Raw genomic sequence first — 17,210 nt, forward strand, 5'->3', positions numbered from 1 at the left:
AAGTAGCAACCCTTAATTTTGAATCAATTTCAAGTTGATACCCTTAATTTTGAATCAATTTCAAGTTGCAACCCTTAATTTTGAATCAATTTCAAGTTGCAACCCTTAATTTTGAATCAGTTTCCAGTTGCAACCCTTAATTTTGAATCAATTTCAAGTTGCAACCCTAATTTTGAATCAGTTTCCAGTTGCAACCCTTAATTTTGAATCAATTTCAAGTTCCAACCCTTTATTTTTAACTATTTTCACGTTCCAACCCTTCATTATTAATCAATTTCAAGTTGCAACCCTTAATTTTGAATCAATTTCAAGTTCCAACCCTTTATTTTTAACTATTTTCACGTTCCAACCCTTCATTATTAATCAATTTCAAGTTCCCAAATTAACAACCCGTGATTTTAAATTATTTTCAAATGACAACTCTTGATATTATATTTTTTCAAATGACAATCCGTGATTTTAAATTATTTTCAAGTGTCAATATACAAATTTGATTTCAAAACTATTTTCAATAATATGGAAGTTTTGGATTTTGAATTATTTTCATTTTTCAACTTACAGCCCGTGTATAATTTCCGTAAAATGTTAAAAATTCTGGTAAAACAAGATGTTGAACCTGCGGGAGAAAACGTGTACGGATGACGTGTAGAATTTTAACCGTAGATTATCCACAGTTTACTTACCCTACACGTTTTTCTAGGGCTCGCTTAATCGAATGGAAAAAGCTCTATGAAAATATTTCACTTTGTCACAAAAAAAACAGCTTATTTTCAAAAAATACTTTAATATGAACATCACAAAGAGTGTTTTTTTTTTCAATAACGTTGTTCTATTTTGAATAGACAATCGTTCAACAAATCGTCTGGAACACAACTCAATTTAAAATAGACCACAATAACGGATGAAAAAAGATAATCGTTTCTAAGCGTCCATTTAAAAGGGAAATAATTTAAAACTCTTTTTCTTGCATCCATCAGTCATCCTTATTTTTGGAACATCTCCTTCGGAAGGTTTGGCCGATTTCGCGAAACCAATAATTACCCACTTTGTTTTGACGAGTGAAAAAGATAATATGTAAATAAATAAAGAAAAAAAGGTTACAGTTAATTAAAAGGCGAGTTTTGCCATATTTTAAAAATGTTGGACTATTAACAGAGGTTCATCAAAATAGTGGTATTGAACTTTGAATGGTAATCGTTGAAAATTAGAAATATGTAAATAAGTGGGTGGCTAGCCAAAAAGGGATACATTTCGCTTTATTTATTTTCTGTGCTTTTGGTTTGTGGGTAAAATTTAAAGGTCAATTATCAAAAATACTGGGTAAGTCAGAGTTTGAAAACGTGTAGAGGAAGGTTGTAGCTGAGTGTAGACATCGTAGCTTTATCGTGTACAATCTACACGCCTACAAATTCCACCTACCTCAAGGATGGTTTAATCTATTTCACGTTTAGAGAGTAATATTTTTTATATTTATCTTAATATTAATTCTTTACCATTATTTTAACGCACCCATTTAGTTTATCCTTTGCACGATAAGTAGCGCCACGGTAAAAGGTTTTAAATACTTATTAGCATAAGTAACATAATATACATAAGTATGTCAATTAGGAAAAATTATCTCCGAACAGATTTTTAGAGCTAATGCGCAATCTATGTGTAGTTATCAGCACAGAGCCCTCTAGTGTCTAAATATGCCTAATGCGAAATATTCTTCTATTTAGTTCAAGTGCGAGTCCAAGTCGGAGCTTGCCGAGAATGTCAGTGTTGAAAAAAAGTTCGGTAAGGAAATTAGCATTAAAACCATAGGAAGTGTCATACTGATATCTATTATATATCTTATGATATTAGCTTCACAGGAATGGCAAGATATTTCAATTTTCATGAACTGCTATCTCGATGAACTCTTGAGATTACTAGTAACATAAGTAACACAATAACCATAAGTATGACACTTCCAAATGTTTCGATACTAATTTTCTAACCGCCAGCTCTGACTTGGACTCGCAACTGAACTGAGTAGTATCAAAAGTGACATAATTACTTAAAGTGTGGATCGGACCTATTTCCTAATGAATGTTACGAGCGAAATACAAGTTGGGAGGGGAGAAGGGAAAGTATGCCTTGGGGAGGGAAGGAAGTTAAAACCAACAAATAACGAATCGTAGTGAGGAACGGAGGAACTAACAACTTGTAAGTAGCACTGGTCAAAGTTAGCGTATTTTTGGCCGTTCTGTGAAGATGCTATCGCCATCTACCTACGAAATAATACCATAGACTAAAAAAGATCCAGAAAGGCGACAATAAATAGTCTTTTATGTGGTCGATCTCGAGTCGAGCATTCAATAAACCTTTAGCATACGAAAGTTCAGGGATTGTCAGACTTTTGGTAATTATGTCACTTTTGGTAGTGTATTATCATGGACTAATTATCAACAGGGACGGTCCGGCCCGGGAAAAAAGTAAAAAGAACAAGCAACGACGCACTCTAGCGGTATTCGCGGGCATAACAGGAAATACTTGTATAGGCTGGTGATTCCAAATAAGCGGGGGGGGGGGGAGAAAATAGGGAAAGAAGCTTCCTTGGAATGCTGGGAATTTAAAAGTTGAACCACGACATTACCATGCGGTGCTGCTAATATATTAGTCTTTTAAATTAATCGTCGTCAAAATTTAGAATGTCGAGCTTTTCCGATCGTACATACAGTAAAATATTCTGCTTACCGTCTGGAAGCAATTCCCAAATTTGTTACGGTAATTATTATTATCATAATATAATATTATTCATAAATATAAATGATTGTACCAAGGCTTAATAGTTGTTTACCTTTTCTTATGATGAATTTCGAATCTATCTTAGAATCGGAGGTGGCAAACGTATCATTTAACTATACCAATTATACTAAAATAATAACTATAAAATTATAGTTATTTAACGTGATAACATCGATGGTTATGAGAGACGTTTGAAAATTCAAATCACAACCGCTAAAACCGTTAAAAATCTGTTTCCTGTTTATGACGTTTGAATCACCAGGATAAAAAATATTTGCCTGGCAACGCTGCTGAACGCGTTAACACTTTTATTTGGGGTCTTTATAGGGAAATGTTATAGATCTGGGCCGTCCCTGTTGTTAATTAGTCCATGGTATTATCGTCCTTGGAAACATTTCTATTTGGGCATATTTTAGACACTAGGGGGCTCTGAGCTGATCGAAATCTCTGTGAAAATCGTTCGGTGATAATCTAGGCTATGGGCATGCTTATAATTATTATGTTACTTATGCTAATAAGCAATTAGGGCTTACCCCATTTTTCGCCGTACAAAACAGGACACCCGCCGTGAAGGGTCAATTGGTCACCGTCGCCGTTCTTCTTCAAGTTGTACCAGAAAACGGCCGAACCCTTTTTGGGGAAAAGACCAATGCCCAGTCTGGGAAAGACGGTGGCGCCGCCTCTGATCACATCTGACAACTATTTTATAATCGTTAATAGTTGAATATTTAATTTAAGAAAATAAAATATATCTTACGTAAAACATTAAAGTTGCCGTTCTGTCTCCTACTAACAGCTCGATTGGATCCATTAGAGCTTTCTAAATATTGAAATAAACAAATTTTTTTCATTTTGTAATATCAGAAGTATATAATATAATTTTATGAGATAAGTATCCATCAAATTAAACGTGTATCTTCGCGTGCCCGTGGTTTCTTTTCAACGGTGATGGACTCGCTCCGCTCATTTTAGAGAGATTTGGAGCGTTTGGAGTCAGAATGAGCGCTAACTTTCAAATAACTGAGGTGATTTTCACCGATTTTGTTTAAATTCGGTCGATAAGTAGACCTTTATGTAACTTGAAATTTCCCAAAAGGAAACGTTTCTACGGGCTTTAGTTTTGCCATTGCAACCAAAAATGTTTTTGATTATTTAAAATCTTCTTTACTTTATGGAAATTAACATGGATAAATCGTATGTACATTTCGGTAAATATTAGAAAAATGAGTAAATTACGTAAATGTAAGTAAAATTTACTAAATATTGGTTATGGAAGTAAAATTGGCCAAATTTTGATAAATTTAAGTAAAGTGGCTAAATTTAGGTAAAGGCTATTAAATTAGCAAAATTTTAAATATTATAACCCAAATTTATTGTATTTACCCAATTTGCTTATTTTCCCCCAAATGTACACGCATTTACCCAAATTAACCTGAAATTACCCCCAATGTACAATTTGTTTTATATAATTTATTTTCTTAATATTTTAAATTTTTTCAAAGGGGGGACCATTAAAATATTCGATTTATGAATGTTCATTTCCATAGGGAAAATTAGGTTTTAAGTTATCAAAAACGTCTTTGGTTGCCATGGCAAAATTAAAGCCTGAAAAGAGAGTATTCCGTGATATTAAATCTACGCTTTTACGTGTTGACTTTTCAGAATTTTATATAATGGAATTATTTAAGGTTTTCAGTGGTTTTTAAAGAAATTATGCAGTCTTGAAACGTGTTCTTTATCAGATTCCAACTATTTCAAAATATGTTTATAAAAAAGTAATGCAGAGTAACATATATCATTAAACTAACTAAAAAATACGTTTTATAAATAGATGCATACTTCTATCGTAAAATATATCTTATATACTTATGGTAGTATTTAGTCCAAAATTACTATAAGTATAGTACAGTTAGATTGCTAGTTACTTGCACCTAGGAGCAACAAACACAAGGAGAACGCAGCTAGCCTTTAGACACGCTAACGCGGTGTTGCGTACAAATTTCATTGGACGAGCCTTTACGCTGAACGTTTTACGGGCGGGGAGAAAGACAATTTTCGAATTTTCCCCTTCCGACGGCAGCAGGCGCTAAAACGTCTAACCAATGAAAACTGTACGCAAGAAAATCCTCGACTTTTGACGGGTTGCGTTTTTCTTGTGTGGGGTGCTGTGTTTGTTGCTTCTAGCTTGCACAAAATTACTTACAATAAAAATGAGAAAACAACACAATCTTTTGTGCACTTTTAACTCTCGCTGTATTATCTTTTTTATTGTAAGTAGATTAAAATCATACCTCAGTCTCGGGTTTATCCACAATTAAATAATCAAAGTGTGGTTGGTAGAAACCGCCGATGCCATAGTTGGCCACCTAGACGCGATACGGGACAATGTATATTATGACCTGGATCAACCTCGCTAACCCCAACACCGATAAGGGTATAACATTATATTGTTAGTTATGGTATGAATAATACCTGCATGACTTCGCTGTGCTCTTTACTGACGTCGGTGGACAGACCAGACACCATTTCGACCCTTCGGTTGAGCCTGTGAGCCACGGCGGAGTGGTCAGGGTGAATCCAGGCGGTTTGGCTGATGCGCTCACTACTTTCCAGGCGCTTCACGTCGCCCAGACCCTGAACCATGGCGCGAATTAGCTGAAAATGGTTTACAGGCATTCTTAAAGGGATAGTGACATTAAACATTCTCAATTGGATAGTGACATTAAACATTCTTAATTGGATAGTGACATTAAACATTCTTAATTGGATAGTGAATTTAAAATGTCTTAAAAGGATAGAGTGAAATTAAAATTTCTTAAAAGGATAGAGTGAAATTAAAATTTCTTAAAAGGATAGAGTGAAATTAAAATTTCTTAAAAGGATAGAGTGAAATTAAAATTTCTTAAAAGGATAGAGTGAAATTAAAATTTCTTAAAAGGATAGAGTGAAATTAAAATTTCTTAAAAGGATAGAGTGGAATTAAAATTTCTTAAAAGGATAGAGTGAAATTAAAATTTCTTAAAAGGATAGAGTGAAATTAAAATTTCTTAAAAGGATAGAGTGAAATTGAAAATTCTTAAAGGGATAGAGTGAATTTGAAAATTCTTAAAGGGATAGAGTGAATTTGAAAATTCTTAAAGGGATAGAGTGAAATCGAAAATTCTTAAAGGGATAGAGTGAAATTAAAAATTCTTAAAGGGATAGAGTGAAATGGAAAATTGTTAAAGGGATATAGTGAAATTAAAAATTCTTAAAGAGATAGAGTGAAATGGAAAATTGTTAAAGGGATATAGTGAAATTAAAAATTCTTAAAGGGATAGAGTGAATTTGAAAATTCTTAAAAGGATGAAGTGAAATGGAAAATTCCTAAAGGGATAGAGTGAAATTGAAAATTCTTAAATTGATGAAGTGAAATGGAAAATTCCTAAAGGGATAGAGTGAAATTGAAAATTCTTAAATTGATGAAATGAAATTGAAAATTCTTAAAGGGATGAAGTGAAATTAAAAATTCTTAAAGGGATAGAATGAAATTAAAAATTCTTAAAGGGATAGAGTGAAATTGAAAATTCTTAAAGGGATGAAGTGAAATTAAAAATTCTTAAAGGGATAGAATGAAATTAAAAATTCTTAAAGGGATAGAGTGAAATTAAAAATTCTTAAAAGGATAGAGTGAAATTGAAAATTCTTAAAGGGATAGAGTGAAATTGAAAATTCTTAAAGGGATGAAGTGAAATGGAAAATTCTTAAAGGGATGAAGTGAAATTAAAAATTCTTAAAGGGATAGAATGAAATTAAAAATTCTTAAAGGGATAGAGTGAAATCAAAAATTCTTAAAGGGATAGAGTGAAATTAAAAATTCTTAAAGGGATAGAGTGAAATTAAAAATTCTTAAAGGGATAGAGTGAAATTAAAAATTCTTAAAGGGATAGAGTGAAATTGAAAATTCTTAAATTGATGAAGTGAAATTAAAAATTCTTAAAGGGATAGAATGAAATTAAAAATTCTTAAAGGGATAGAGTGAAATTAAAAATTCTTAAAGGGATAGAGTTAAATTGAAAATTCTTAAAAGGATAGAGTGAAATCGAAAATTGTTAAAGGGATATAGTGAAATTAAAAATTCTTAAAGGGATATAGTGAAATTAAAAATTCTTAAAGGGGGGGATAGAGTGAAATGGAAAATTGTTAAAGGGATATAGTGAAATTAAAAATTCTTAAAGGGATAGAGTGAAATGGAAAATTGTTAAAGGGATATAGTGAAATTAAAAATTCTTAAAGGGATAGAGTGAATTTGAAAATTCTTAAAGGGATAGAGTGAAATTGAAAATTCTTAAATTGATGAAGTGAAATGGAAAATTCCTAAAGGGATAGAGTGAAATTGAAAATTCTTAAATTGATGAAATGAAATTGAAAATTCTTAAAGGGATGAAGTGAAATGGAAAATTCTTAAAGGGATGAAGTGAAATTGAAAATTCTTAAAGGGATGAAGTGAAATTAAAAATTCTTAAAGGGATAGAGTGAAATGACAAATTGTTAAAGGGATATAGTGAAATTAAAAATTCTTAAAGGGATAGAGTGAATTTGAAAATTCTTAAAGGGATGAAGTGAAATGGAAAATTCCTAAAGGGATAGAGTGAAATTGAAAATTCTTAAAGGGATGAAGTGAAATGGAAAATTCCTAAAGGGATAGAGTGAAATTAAAAATTCTTAAAGGGATAGAGTGAAATTGAAAATTCTTAAAGGGATAAAGTGAAATTGAAAATTCTTAAAGGGATAGAGTGAGATTAAAAATTCTTAAAGGGATAGAGTGAATTCGAAAATTCTTAAAGAGATAGTGCCAACTCAGATTAATTTAAAATTTTGTTCTTTGGTTTACACGTTATGATAGATTTTTAAGTCCTGAATCAGAATATATATACATATTAGCACTTTCAATTTGTATTTAGTTTTATATTTTAATGTAAAATAATGGTATTTCAATAGCCGCGCAAAGCTTCACAGATTGTTGACGTCATGAGTTCGGTCGATTTCGGCGCGCTCGAGGCTCGAGCGGCGGGGAATTTCCAGTAGTCTTTTCTACTATCGCGTAGAGGATTTGTAAGCGCGATTTTTGACTTCCTTCTCGCGGACCACGCGGTTCGAGATTCTCGAATCACGACTTCACGAGCCGGCTACGTGTAAAAATATTATTTTCAAAGTAGAAATTGAAGAAAAAATCGATAACAAGGTATTGTTTATAAATTATATCATTATTTCTTATACGTATTCATTATGATAATATTTATATTCTACGGAAAGATGCCACCGAAAGCACCGAAGACCGTGGGCGCCACAGTGTATTGCGCAGTTCCTCCCTGCAGTAATAATAACAACAAAAGTGGCTTATCTTTCCATCGAATGAGGGTCTTAAAGCGTGCGAAAGCGGGAAACTCGGATCAAAAGAAAGCGATGGGAGTAAAATTTCCCCCTGTAATCCCCTAAAAATTCTATTTCCAGCTCGCTCTAGTAGCAACCAATAAACATCAACCTATCTATGACGTAGACAGTATGTGATAGAAAAAGTTACGCTATCTTTCTATTTTAAAATTTTAAATTAATCGTGAATATTTATATTTATACCAAATGTTTTATAGCTATATTTTTCTTTACTATATTTTTAAATAATTGATGAAAAAACTTCATATACGTAGAAAATTCTGACACCTAGGAGCAACAAGCACAAGGAGAACGCAGCTAGCCTTTAAACACGCTAAAGAAGGGTTGTGTACGAATTTCATTGGACGAGCGTCACGAGCCTTTACGATGAACGTTTTACGGGCGGGAGGGGAACACAATTTCCGAATTTTCCCCTTCCGACGGCAGCAGGCGCTAAAGCGTCTAGCCAATGAAAAACGTACGCAAGAAAATCCACGACTTTTGACGGGTTGCGTTCTCCTTGTGTGGGCAGTTGTATTTGTTGCTCCTAGCTGACACTATCTCTTTAAAGGGAATATAACCTCAGGTATTTGGTGTGGAACACCAACGCTCTGGCCGCTCTTGCCTTTGGCTTTAAAAATGTTTGGCGCCACTGTACAGGGACATTTGAAAAATTGAAGGGGTCTTCCGTAAAGATTGCTTTGCAGGTTATATTCCCTTTAAGTCAGCAAATGACTTAAAAATTATCAAATCGATTTTTCTTAAGAATGTGGCCAACAAATGAGATAATCTTTGAAGGGTGAGACAGAAAAGAAGAACCTTAGGAGCCGCCAGTTCCTGAACGCTGACGGCCTCGGCGTCGGAAATGAGATCGTGGAACTGCAAGACGACCGGGTTCCGGTGGTGCTGCTCCACTTTGACCGGTTGCAGAATTAGAAACGGGTGGCCGCGATTGGAGTAGTAGCACTTCAGCCGGCTCTCCTCAGCCATAGACTTTAATAATTGTATTATGGTATTTGTGAGAAATGAACAAGGATATGTACAAACTAACAAGGAGACTACCCGTGGTGGTTTCACCAATTTTGTTGAAATTCGGGGGTTAGGGAGACCTTATAGTAGTAAGAAAATTCGCAAAGGGAAAAGTTGCAATGGGCTTTAGTTTTTGATCTCTCAAAACAAAAAAATCTCCATTTAAAAAAGCATGCGATTTTCTCGGTTTCACAGGGTACTTACTTACTTAAAAATTTGAAAAAATAAAATTTTCAAAACATACCCAAAAAGATGAATTTGGGTAAAATTGATCAATTTTGGTTAAATTTTAACAAATTTTGGGTAACCGAGAAAATCCCATGTTTTTTAATGGAGAGGTCAAAAACATTTTCGGTTGCCATAGGAAAACTAAAGCCCATTGCAACTTTTCCCTTTGGCAATTTTCATACTACAAGGTCTACGGTCTAGATAAATTAATTGCTAAAGTTTTGATTAACCATAAAAATTACGATTAACTGTTTATCCATGGATATTATCCACGGCTATATAGCTATATTAAAATAATCGGGTTTTTTTCGGATAATTTTCGTTTGTGGATAAAAATAAATAAAGTGATTATTTCTTATTCAAACGCCGAGCTCTAGACCGTCTACGTAACCCCCGAGTTTCAACCAAATCGGTGATAACCACCACGGGTAGTCTCCTTGTAAGTATTATATTGGCAAAAAGGTTTTCACCAAGAGTTTATCCCCTTTACAAAGACGATTAAATTTCGTCTGATCGAATTTACTGGACCCGATTTCGCGTATCCTGAACTGAGGCGGGTCATTCAGATCTATGTCTTCAAGTTGGGAATTTTCTATAACAAAGATCAGCGACTTAACTACCGTGACACTAACTGTCTTCTTAAACAATTCGTCCTTACCTTCCATGGATAGTTTTTCTCTCAAGGCCTGATCGTGCTAAAATATCGAAAAGATAATGTTGACATTTTCCAAAAAACTAACAAGGAGACATCCCGAAGTGTAACCCACCGATTTTGTTCAAACTCGGGGGATTGGCAGACCTTCGTGTAACTTGAAAAATCCTAAAGGGAATTTATTCAATGGGCAACCGTTTTGCCATGGCAACGAAAAATATTTTTGACAACAATAAATATTAAATTTTCCCATTGAAAATAACATGGGATTCTGACCGATTCCTAGGACCCCCCTGTGAAAAATTTTAACAAATTTAAAAATTTCGAAAATGCCCAAAATTTAAAAAATAGATAAAAATTAATAAAGAAAACATCAAAATTGATAAACTTTTGATTAATTTGAGGTCAAAAACCCATGTTTATTTTCAATGGGAAAATTTAATATTTTGTGTTGTCAAAAACATTTTTCGTTGCCATGGCAAAACGGTTGCCCATTGAATAAATTCCCTTTAGGATTTTTCATGATACATGAAGGTCTACCAATCCCCCGAGTTTGAACAAAATCGGTGGGTTACACTTAGGGATGTCTCCTTGTAAATGTCCACGATTCGAACAAGCGCAACTCTTACCACTTTCATCGCCGTGTTCCTAAACGTAATTACTTCCTGCACGCTGGCGGAACCGGAAGAGCTTTTCGTACCGGATAAGTCCGCCTGTTTTAAGGCCTCGTCGAACCACGAGAGGGCGTGCCCGTAGAAGCCATTGTTGAAAGAATGTTTGCCCAAGTACAGACAATCCCTGGCTACGAATTCGGTATTAATTTGTGGGCGTAAAATCGAATTGATAGATACCAATTCGATGTCGTGAGAGCAAAGACCTACCGTTGAGTTTGGCGTTGTTGGCAATGCCAAGTATGGAACCTTGGGCCATCTCGCTAACATTCAAAGCGTAGGTGTCTTGCAATCGCACCAGGGTCAGGGCGGCCGAGTGCAAGTCCCGTTCGATTGGCAACAAGTGAGCTTGACTCTCAATCAGATTCAGAGTGGCTGGTTGAATATCAGAGTCTTTTAACACCATTGCTGAAATGAAGTGGGTGCTAACCCATTGAATTGGGAATAATACTGCTAGAATTACAATTACGATTTCGGTTGCCATGGTTACGCGGGACCTGTTCCGAGAAGACTGTACGAAATTCATCTTTATAATTAGGCGGTAGCGCCATCTATATTTTGTAAAGTTATATGGCTAAAAATAAATAATTATTAGCTAACTCACCGTAACTCGAGTTATAAAGGATCGTGTTGACAGAATAAAATTATTTTTAAACAACTTCAAAGGTTTGTTTGTTACGAGAAATCATACATTTTAATTTCGCGTCAGATTCGCGCAAAAATTCAATTGCCATATAGGGGCCACCACCAGAGACAGATGCCGCCACGGTAGAACGATAAAGTTGATTAAGGTTCCTTATTGAAAGAAATTGGTCCCGCGCCAGCCAGATTTAGTTGTACCTCTATTTATTCCCAACTCAATGTGCTAACCTACCTGGAACTTCGGTGAGAGATTTAAAAGACTCGTAAATTGGTTTGAAATCAATGGCCAATCTCCGGATTATGTGGAAGGCCTTCAACGGGTTGAAGACAGTGTCCTCATCTTGGCCGGGACCCAAAGAAGACATTGATGGATCACCGGAAACTCCTTCGATTTGTTGATGACCACTCAATGAGGTGTTAATTAAAGATAATTCACGCAAGTAACTGGAAAGATTATCAACATTTTCTGTGTGTAAACGCAACAATTCAAGTATGTTTTTTGCAAATTCTTGCTTTATCTAACATTAATTTGGAACCACAATATTGTAAGTATATTTATATACATTAAAATTTTGTATCATGGTAAATTAAAATTGGTTAAAATTTAATAAAAGATTGTTACTTCATGGTTAAAATCGTTAATAAAATACGGAGCTCTCGGACCGTGATTCTTCAGTGGTAATGCCGTCCGAAAGCTTGGTATTTTATCATATTAAATTTTAACGAATTGAAGGTACATCGCAACGTACCTTTTAACCTGTCCCATAACCTGCTCCGTCTTGGTGACATACTGCGACAAAACGGACGTCAATTGACGTTCCAACAAATTCAACTGACTCAGATGATTGGTGCTTGAGAAGACCATATTACTCCGCACCAGCCCTTGTCCGAGCAACAGAAATAGCAAGAGTGACCGGACAATCATGTTTTCACCTTTGACCCATCAGCGTGTCAGCGATATCATCCGAGAATAGCGCTCTGCGTTACATCCAAAACAAACGCTGGTACGAATTCCCTTTCGATTTCCTGGTTCGTGCCACAGCGCAACACCTACAATTTCATAACGAACCCCGGTTAGACCTCCCGTTAAAATGAAAACTTGACAAAAGAACTCTTCAATTTATTCCCTGACATTTCGAACCCAAAACGGGATGCGTATATAAGCTTTTATTCTTTGAAAGGATGAGGGAAATGTAGGACAAACAACACCTTTATTATCCCACCGGCGGCGTTGCGTTACCTTCAACGGGAAGCTGGTTTATGCTCGTAAAGGATGGTGAAGTTTTCGCGTCCCAAACCGGCCGAACCGTCTACTAGAGTATCGAGTAAGCTTCTAAGTAAATTCACTTTCGGTGGTTGGAATTCAACTCTGGCGTGGAAGCCAGTTTTTGCGTCCCTTCTAACGGGATGAGCTACGATGTAGGACTTAATGAAAGGCCGGCTCTAAAGTCGTGAGGTTTTTGCCTTGGCCGATACCCTTTGGGAACCAGTTTTAAGTATTTTAAAATATATGGGTCTGTGATGGCGAGAAAACCCCCCGTTGATTTACAAGTAGCCGAGATGCGGTTCGCCAATTTCAACTACGCGAATGATTTATCTATTTTGAGAGGGCAGAACTGGAGACTATCTCATGGAAAAATATTGGTAATGTAGGTAATAAAAATGCAAATACAGTCTCTACTATACCATTATAAATATAAAAAATATACAGTGTTTTAATTTTAATTTAATTCATAAGCAAAACGACCAAATCACGAGTCTATCTTTTGTAAGCGCCATAACTTTATTAGACGGGTTAATCAGTTAGGTTAATACCCAAGGCACCACCTTAGGCCTAAGTCATCAAGCGACTTTTAAAGCCATTAATTCAAGTGGCCGGGTTACAATAATAATAATCAGCTAGGCAAATACCCAAGGCACCACCTTAGGCCTAAGTCATCAAATGACTTTTAAAGACATTAATTCAAGTGGCCGGGTTACAATAATAATAATCAGCTAGGCAAATACCCAAGGCACCACCTTAGGCCTAAGTCATCAAGCGACTTATAAAGCCATTAATTCAGGTGGCCGGGTTATAATAATAATAATCAGCTAGGCTAATACCCAAGGCACCACCTTAGGCCTAAGTCATCAAATGACTTTTAAAGACATTAATTCAAGTGGCCGGGTTACAATAATAATAATCAGCTAGGCAAATACCCAAGGCACCACCTTAGGCCTAAGTCATCAAGCGACTTATAAAGCCATTAATTCAGGTGGCCGGGTTATAATAATAATAATCAGCTAGGCTAATACCCAAGGCACCACCTTAGGCCTAAGTCATCAAACGACTTTTAAAGCCATTAATTCAGGTGGCCGGGTTATAATAATAATCATCAGCTAGGCTAATACCCAAGGCACCACCTTAGGCCTAAGTCATCAAGCGACTTATAAAGCCATTAATTCAGGTGGCCGGGTTATAATAATAATAATCAGCTAGGCTAATACCCAAGGCACCACCTTAGGCCTAAGTCATCAAACGACTTTTAAAGCCATTAATTCAGGTGGCCGGGTTATAATAATAATCATCAGCTAGGCTAATACCCAAGGCACCACCTTAGGCCTAAGTCATCAAACGACTTTTAAAGCCATTAATTCAGATGGCCGGGTTACAATGCGTAGGAGGGTGGTGGCAAACCCTGCATGCCACGCAAGCCAACAGCTCTCTACACTAACTATTTACTGTTTTATGGAAGCCAGCACTAATAAACGTGAACGTGAAACTTTTAGCTGAGTATAGATGTAGCTTTTCAGTGTACAATCGACGCCACTACAATTTTCATCTATATACGTTTTCCAGGTGTGCCTTAACACGTTTTGAACAATTAACTCTGATCAGTTTTTTCAAATTCTGTTATCTCTCAGAAAATACCCCTTCAGAACGACCAATCCCAAAGAATGGGTCATAACCTGAAGATTTTATCTCTAACTTAAAAGTAACTCGAAATATTTTCTATACTTAAAAACTAGGTGACCTTTGACACTATAAAATAATTAATAACGTGAAAATGAAAACCGTTTAAAGAAAGGTGTTTTAAATTCAAGGCGAGTGATATTCCGTATCACGTTTAGATTCAAATCCACACCGATTTAATTTATACTCTAACTAGGAAAGCAGCACCCTTATGCTGTTGAAGTTTTCGAATCAATTTATTTTAAGGTCAACAAACATTATTTAAAAATACGTGTAATTAGATTAGTTACGAGTTATTAAGTAGATCGGAAAATCAGATCACGTATGAAAATAGAAAAGAATGCAATTGAGCTGGGTGCTCAATTGCGTTCGAGGGCAGGGATAATTTGTATTATCACCGCATCCCTTTAAGAATTTTTAATTTTACTATCCCTTAAGCAGTTTTCAATATCACTCTATCCTTCACCAATTTTTCACTTCACTATCCCTTTAAAAAATTTAATGTCACTATCCCCTTAAAAATTTGAAAATCACTATCCCCTTAAAAATTTTAATGTCAGTATTCCTTTAAAAATTTTAATGTCACCATCCATTTAAAAAGTTTATGTCACTATCCCTTTAAAAATTTAATATCATTATCCCTTTACAAAAATTATGTCACTATGCCTTTACTATATAACAATTAAAGTCACTATCCCTTTAAAAAATATTGTCACTATCCCTTTAAAAATATTTACAATTCACCTTTTAAAACTATTTACATTTTCCCTTTAAAAATATTTACATTTTCCCTTTCAAAAAAATTAAATTAAATATCCCTTTAAAAATAAATCTAATGCTACTATCCCTTTAAAAATAAATCTAATGCTACTATCCCTTTAAAAATAAATCTAAAGCTACTATCCCTTTTAAAATAAATCTAATGCTACTATCCCTTTAAAAAGATTATGCGACTATCTCTTTAAAACAATTAAAGTTACTATCCCTTTAAAAATGAATTTAATATCATTATCCCTTTATAATTAAATTTAATATCATTATCCCTTTATAATTAAATTTAATATCACTATCCCTTTCACAATTAATGTAACTATCCCTTTAAAAACCATTAAATTATCTATCCCTTTAAAAACAATTAAATTAAATATCCCATTACAAGTAAATTTAATGACTCTATCCCTTTAAAAATAAATTTAATATCACTATCCCTTTAAAAAATTTAATTACATGGCATTATTTACTATATTTTTTCAAGACTTCAACAAGCCTACCCCCTTTAATTAATTTCTCGGTGCACCACTGACTTAATGTATCGTTTAGAAATATTATTCATAATTTCAATCGTATGTTTCAGAAATGTACAATTTTGAATTAAAGCTCGATTTTCAAACTCGCTAGGAGCTGGTAAAAATAGCTAAAAATTCGATACAGCTGCCAGAATTTTCATTTTCCGCTTTGATAAGCTCCAAACAGATACTAAATTTACAAAATTATTGCACGACGGATACTTCATGGTTCAATATTTTATTAAAATTAAAGGTTTACGCTAGCTTCCGGGTCGAAACCCCTCTTCAGGCGTTCTGTTTACAGATATTTTACACTTCCGCTTAGGAAAGCCCGCCAAACTTGAAATTTTCACGCTGGAATGCAGGGAAAGCGGATTTTGAATTCCTAATTCAGGCGATGGGCACGAAGTTCAGGAAACAAAGAAATGTATTTACAAAATTTCGAAACCAGTTATTATCTATATATTATTTTAGGGTTTCTGGCACCTTTAACAACACCCCTTTTTGGTAATTTCCCCATATGGGGATTTCAAACGGGAGCCCAATTCAAAGCTGTGTTTGACATACACAAAATATTTTTAAGCGCCTACGACTACTACTCTTCTCTTTGAAATAAAATATAAATAAAGTTTTGAATTTCAATACAACTCCTTTCAAGCGTGTTAAAGTAGAATAGAATAAATATAAAAGCTGTATATTTTGAAGCTCTTTTCTTGTACATATTTATGACGATTTTATTTTGTAAGTTTTTTTCCCTTAAACACGATATTTTAGTTTTGTTCAAAAAATATGTTTGAGGTAAATTAGGTAAAATCTTACTATAGTGTGTATAATCAAAAGGCATTACTGGAAAAGTATTTAATTTAAGGTTCTTTAGTGCCAGCAGATAAAACATTTTCCTTTTTGTAATTTCACATGCTGTTGTAACGTTTTCAATAAGGAAAGTTATTATTTATTTAAAATTAAAAATACACTACTTCAATTTAATTTAAAACGGTTGTCAGCGGTGATATAAATAAAATTTTGTATTGGAATTCATTAATATCAAACCATTTTGAATAAAATATCTATAAAATTTATATTTTAATTGAAAATTAAAATTTGTTTTAATTTAATTTCTTCATTAAAATGCCAATTAATATAATTAGATGATTAAAATGGTGATAAAATCAATTAGAATAAAATAATTAAATTAAATCCATAACTAATTGTTTATATTAAGTAAAGTGAATAAAATAATTTAAAATGCATATTAAAGAAACGCCATCAGAATATATACAGGCAAATAATAACTACACTAATTGATATTTAAACAATTATTTCCAAAGGGTGAAAATATCAATTAACACAAAGATAGCAATCTTCTTTGTAATTTAATTAATACCTTGACCTGGTTGTTATGCAAATTTCCCATTACGTAACGATCGTGATAGGTTTTCCGCAGCACGATATTCATATTAACCTGAAGTATGCAAAAATACTGGAAAACCATAGTAAAAAAAAAAACAATAATTGCATAGGAAAATACAAAAAGGAATTAATAAAAAAATGGTTAAGATGCCGCT

The 17,210-nt window shown here is 34.1% G+C and overlaps 1 protein-coding gene across 2 annotated transcripts; it reads right to left on the reverse strand.

Annotated features, from left to right (window-relative positions):
* Positions 1 to 813: 813 nt before the first annotated feature.
* On the reverse strand, positions 814 to 13,134 carry LOC149951758 (prolyl 4-hydroxylase subunit alpha-1-like). Of its 2 annotated transcripts, XM_090170106.1 has the most exons (14): positions 12,883 to 12,987; positions 12,616 to 12,805; positions 12,156 to 12,456; positions 11,639 to 11,850; positions 10,975 to 11,139; positions 10,723 to 10,895; positions 10,100 to 10,136; positions 9,912 to 10,033; positions 9,004 to 9,177; positions 5,245 to 5,427; positions 5,064 to 5,138; positions 3,530 to 3,592; positions 3,306 to 3,471; positions 814 to 1,044 (listed from the first exon to the last, which is right to left on the reverse strand). In XM_090170106.1, exons 3-14 carry the CDS (start codon positions 12,329 to 12,331, stop codon positions 974 to 976), a joined length of 1,617 nt encoding a protein of 538 aa, XP_090026232.1. In that variant the 5' UTR covers positions 12,332 to 12,456; positions 12,616 to 12,805; positions 12,883 to 12,987; the 3' UTR covers positions 814 to 973. The 2 variants fall into 2 exon arrangements, with proteins under 2 accessions (XP_090026232.1, XP_090026233.1); XM_090170107.1 differs by lacking the exons at positions 12,616 to 12,805; positions 12,883 to 12,987 and adding an exon at positions 13,093 to 13,134.
* Positions 13,135 to 17,210: the final 4,076 nt, after the last annotated feature.

This window comes from Leiobunum rupestre, chromosome 3 (assembly GCF_980474605.1).
Source record: "Leiobunum rupestre chromosome 3, qqLeiRupe1.1.hap1, whole genome shotgun sequence".
Classification (NCBI taxonomy): Eukaryota; Metazoa; Arthropoda; class Arachnida; order Opiliones; family Sclerosomatidae; genus Leiobunum; species Leiobunum rupestre.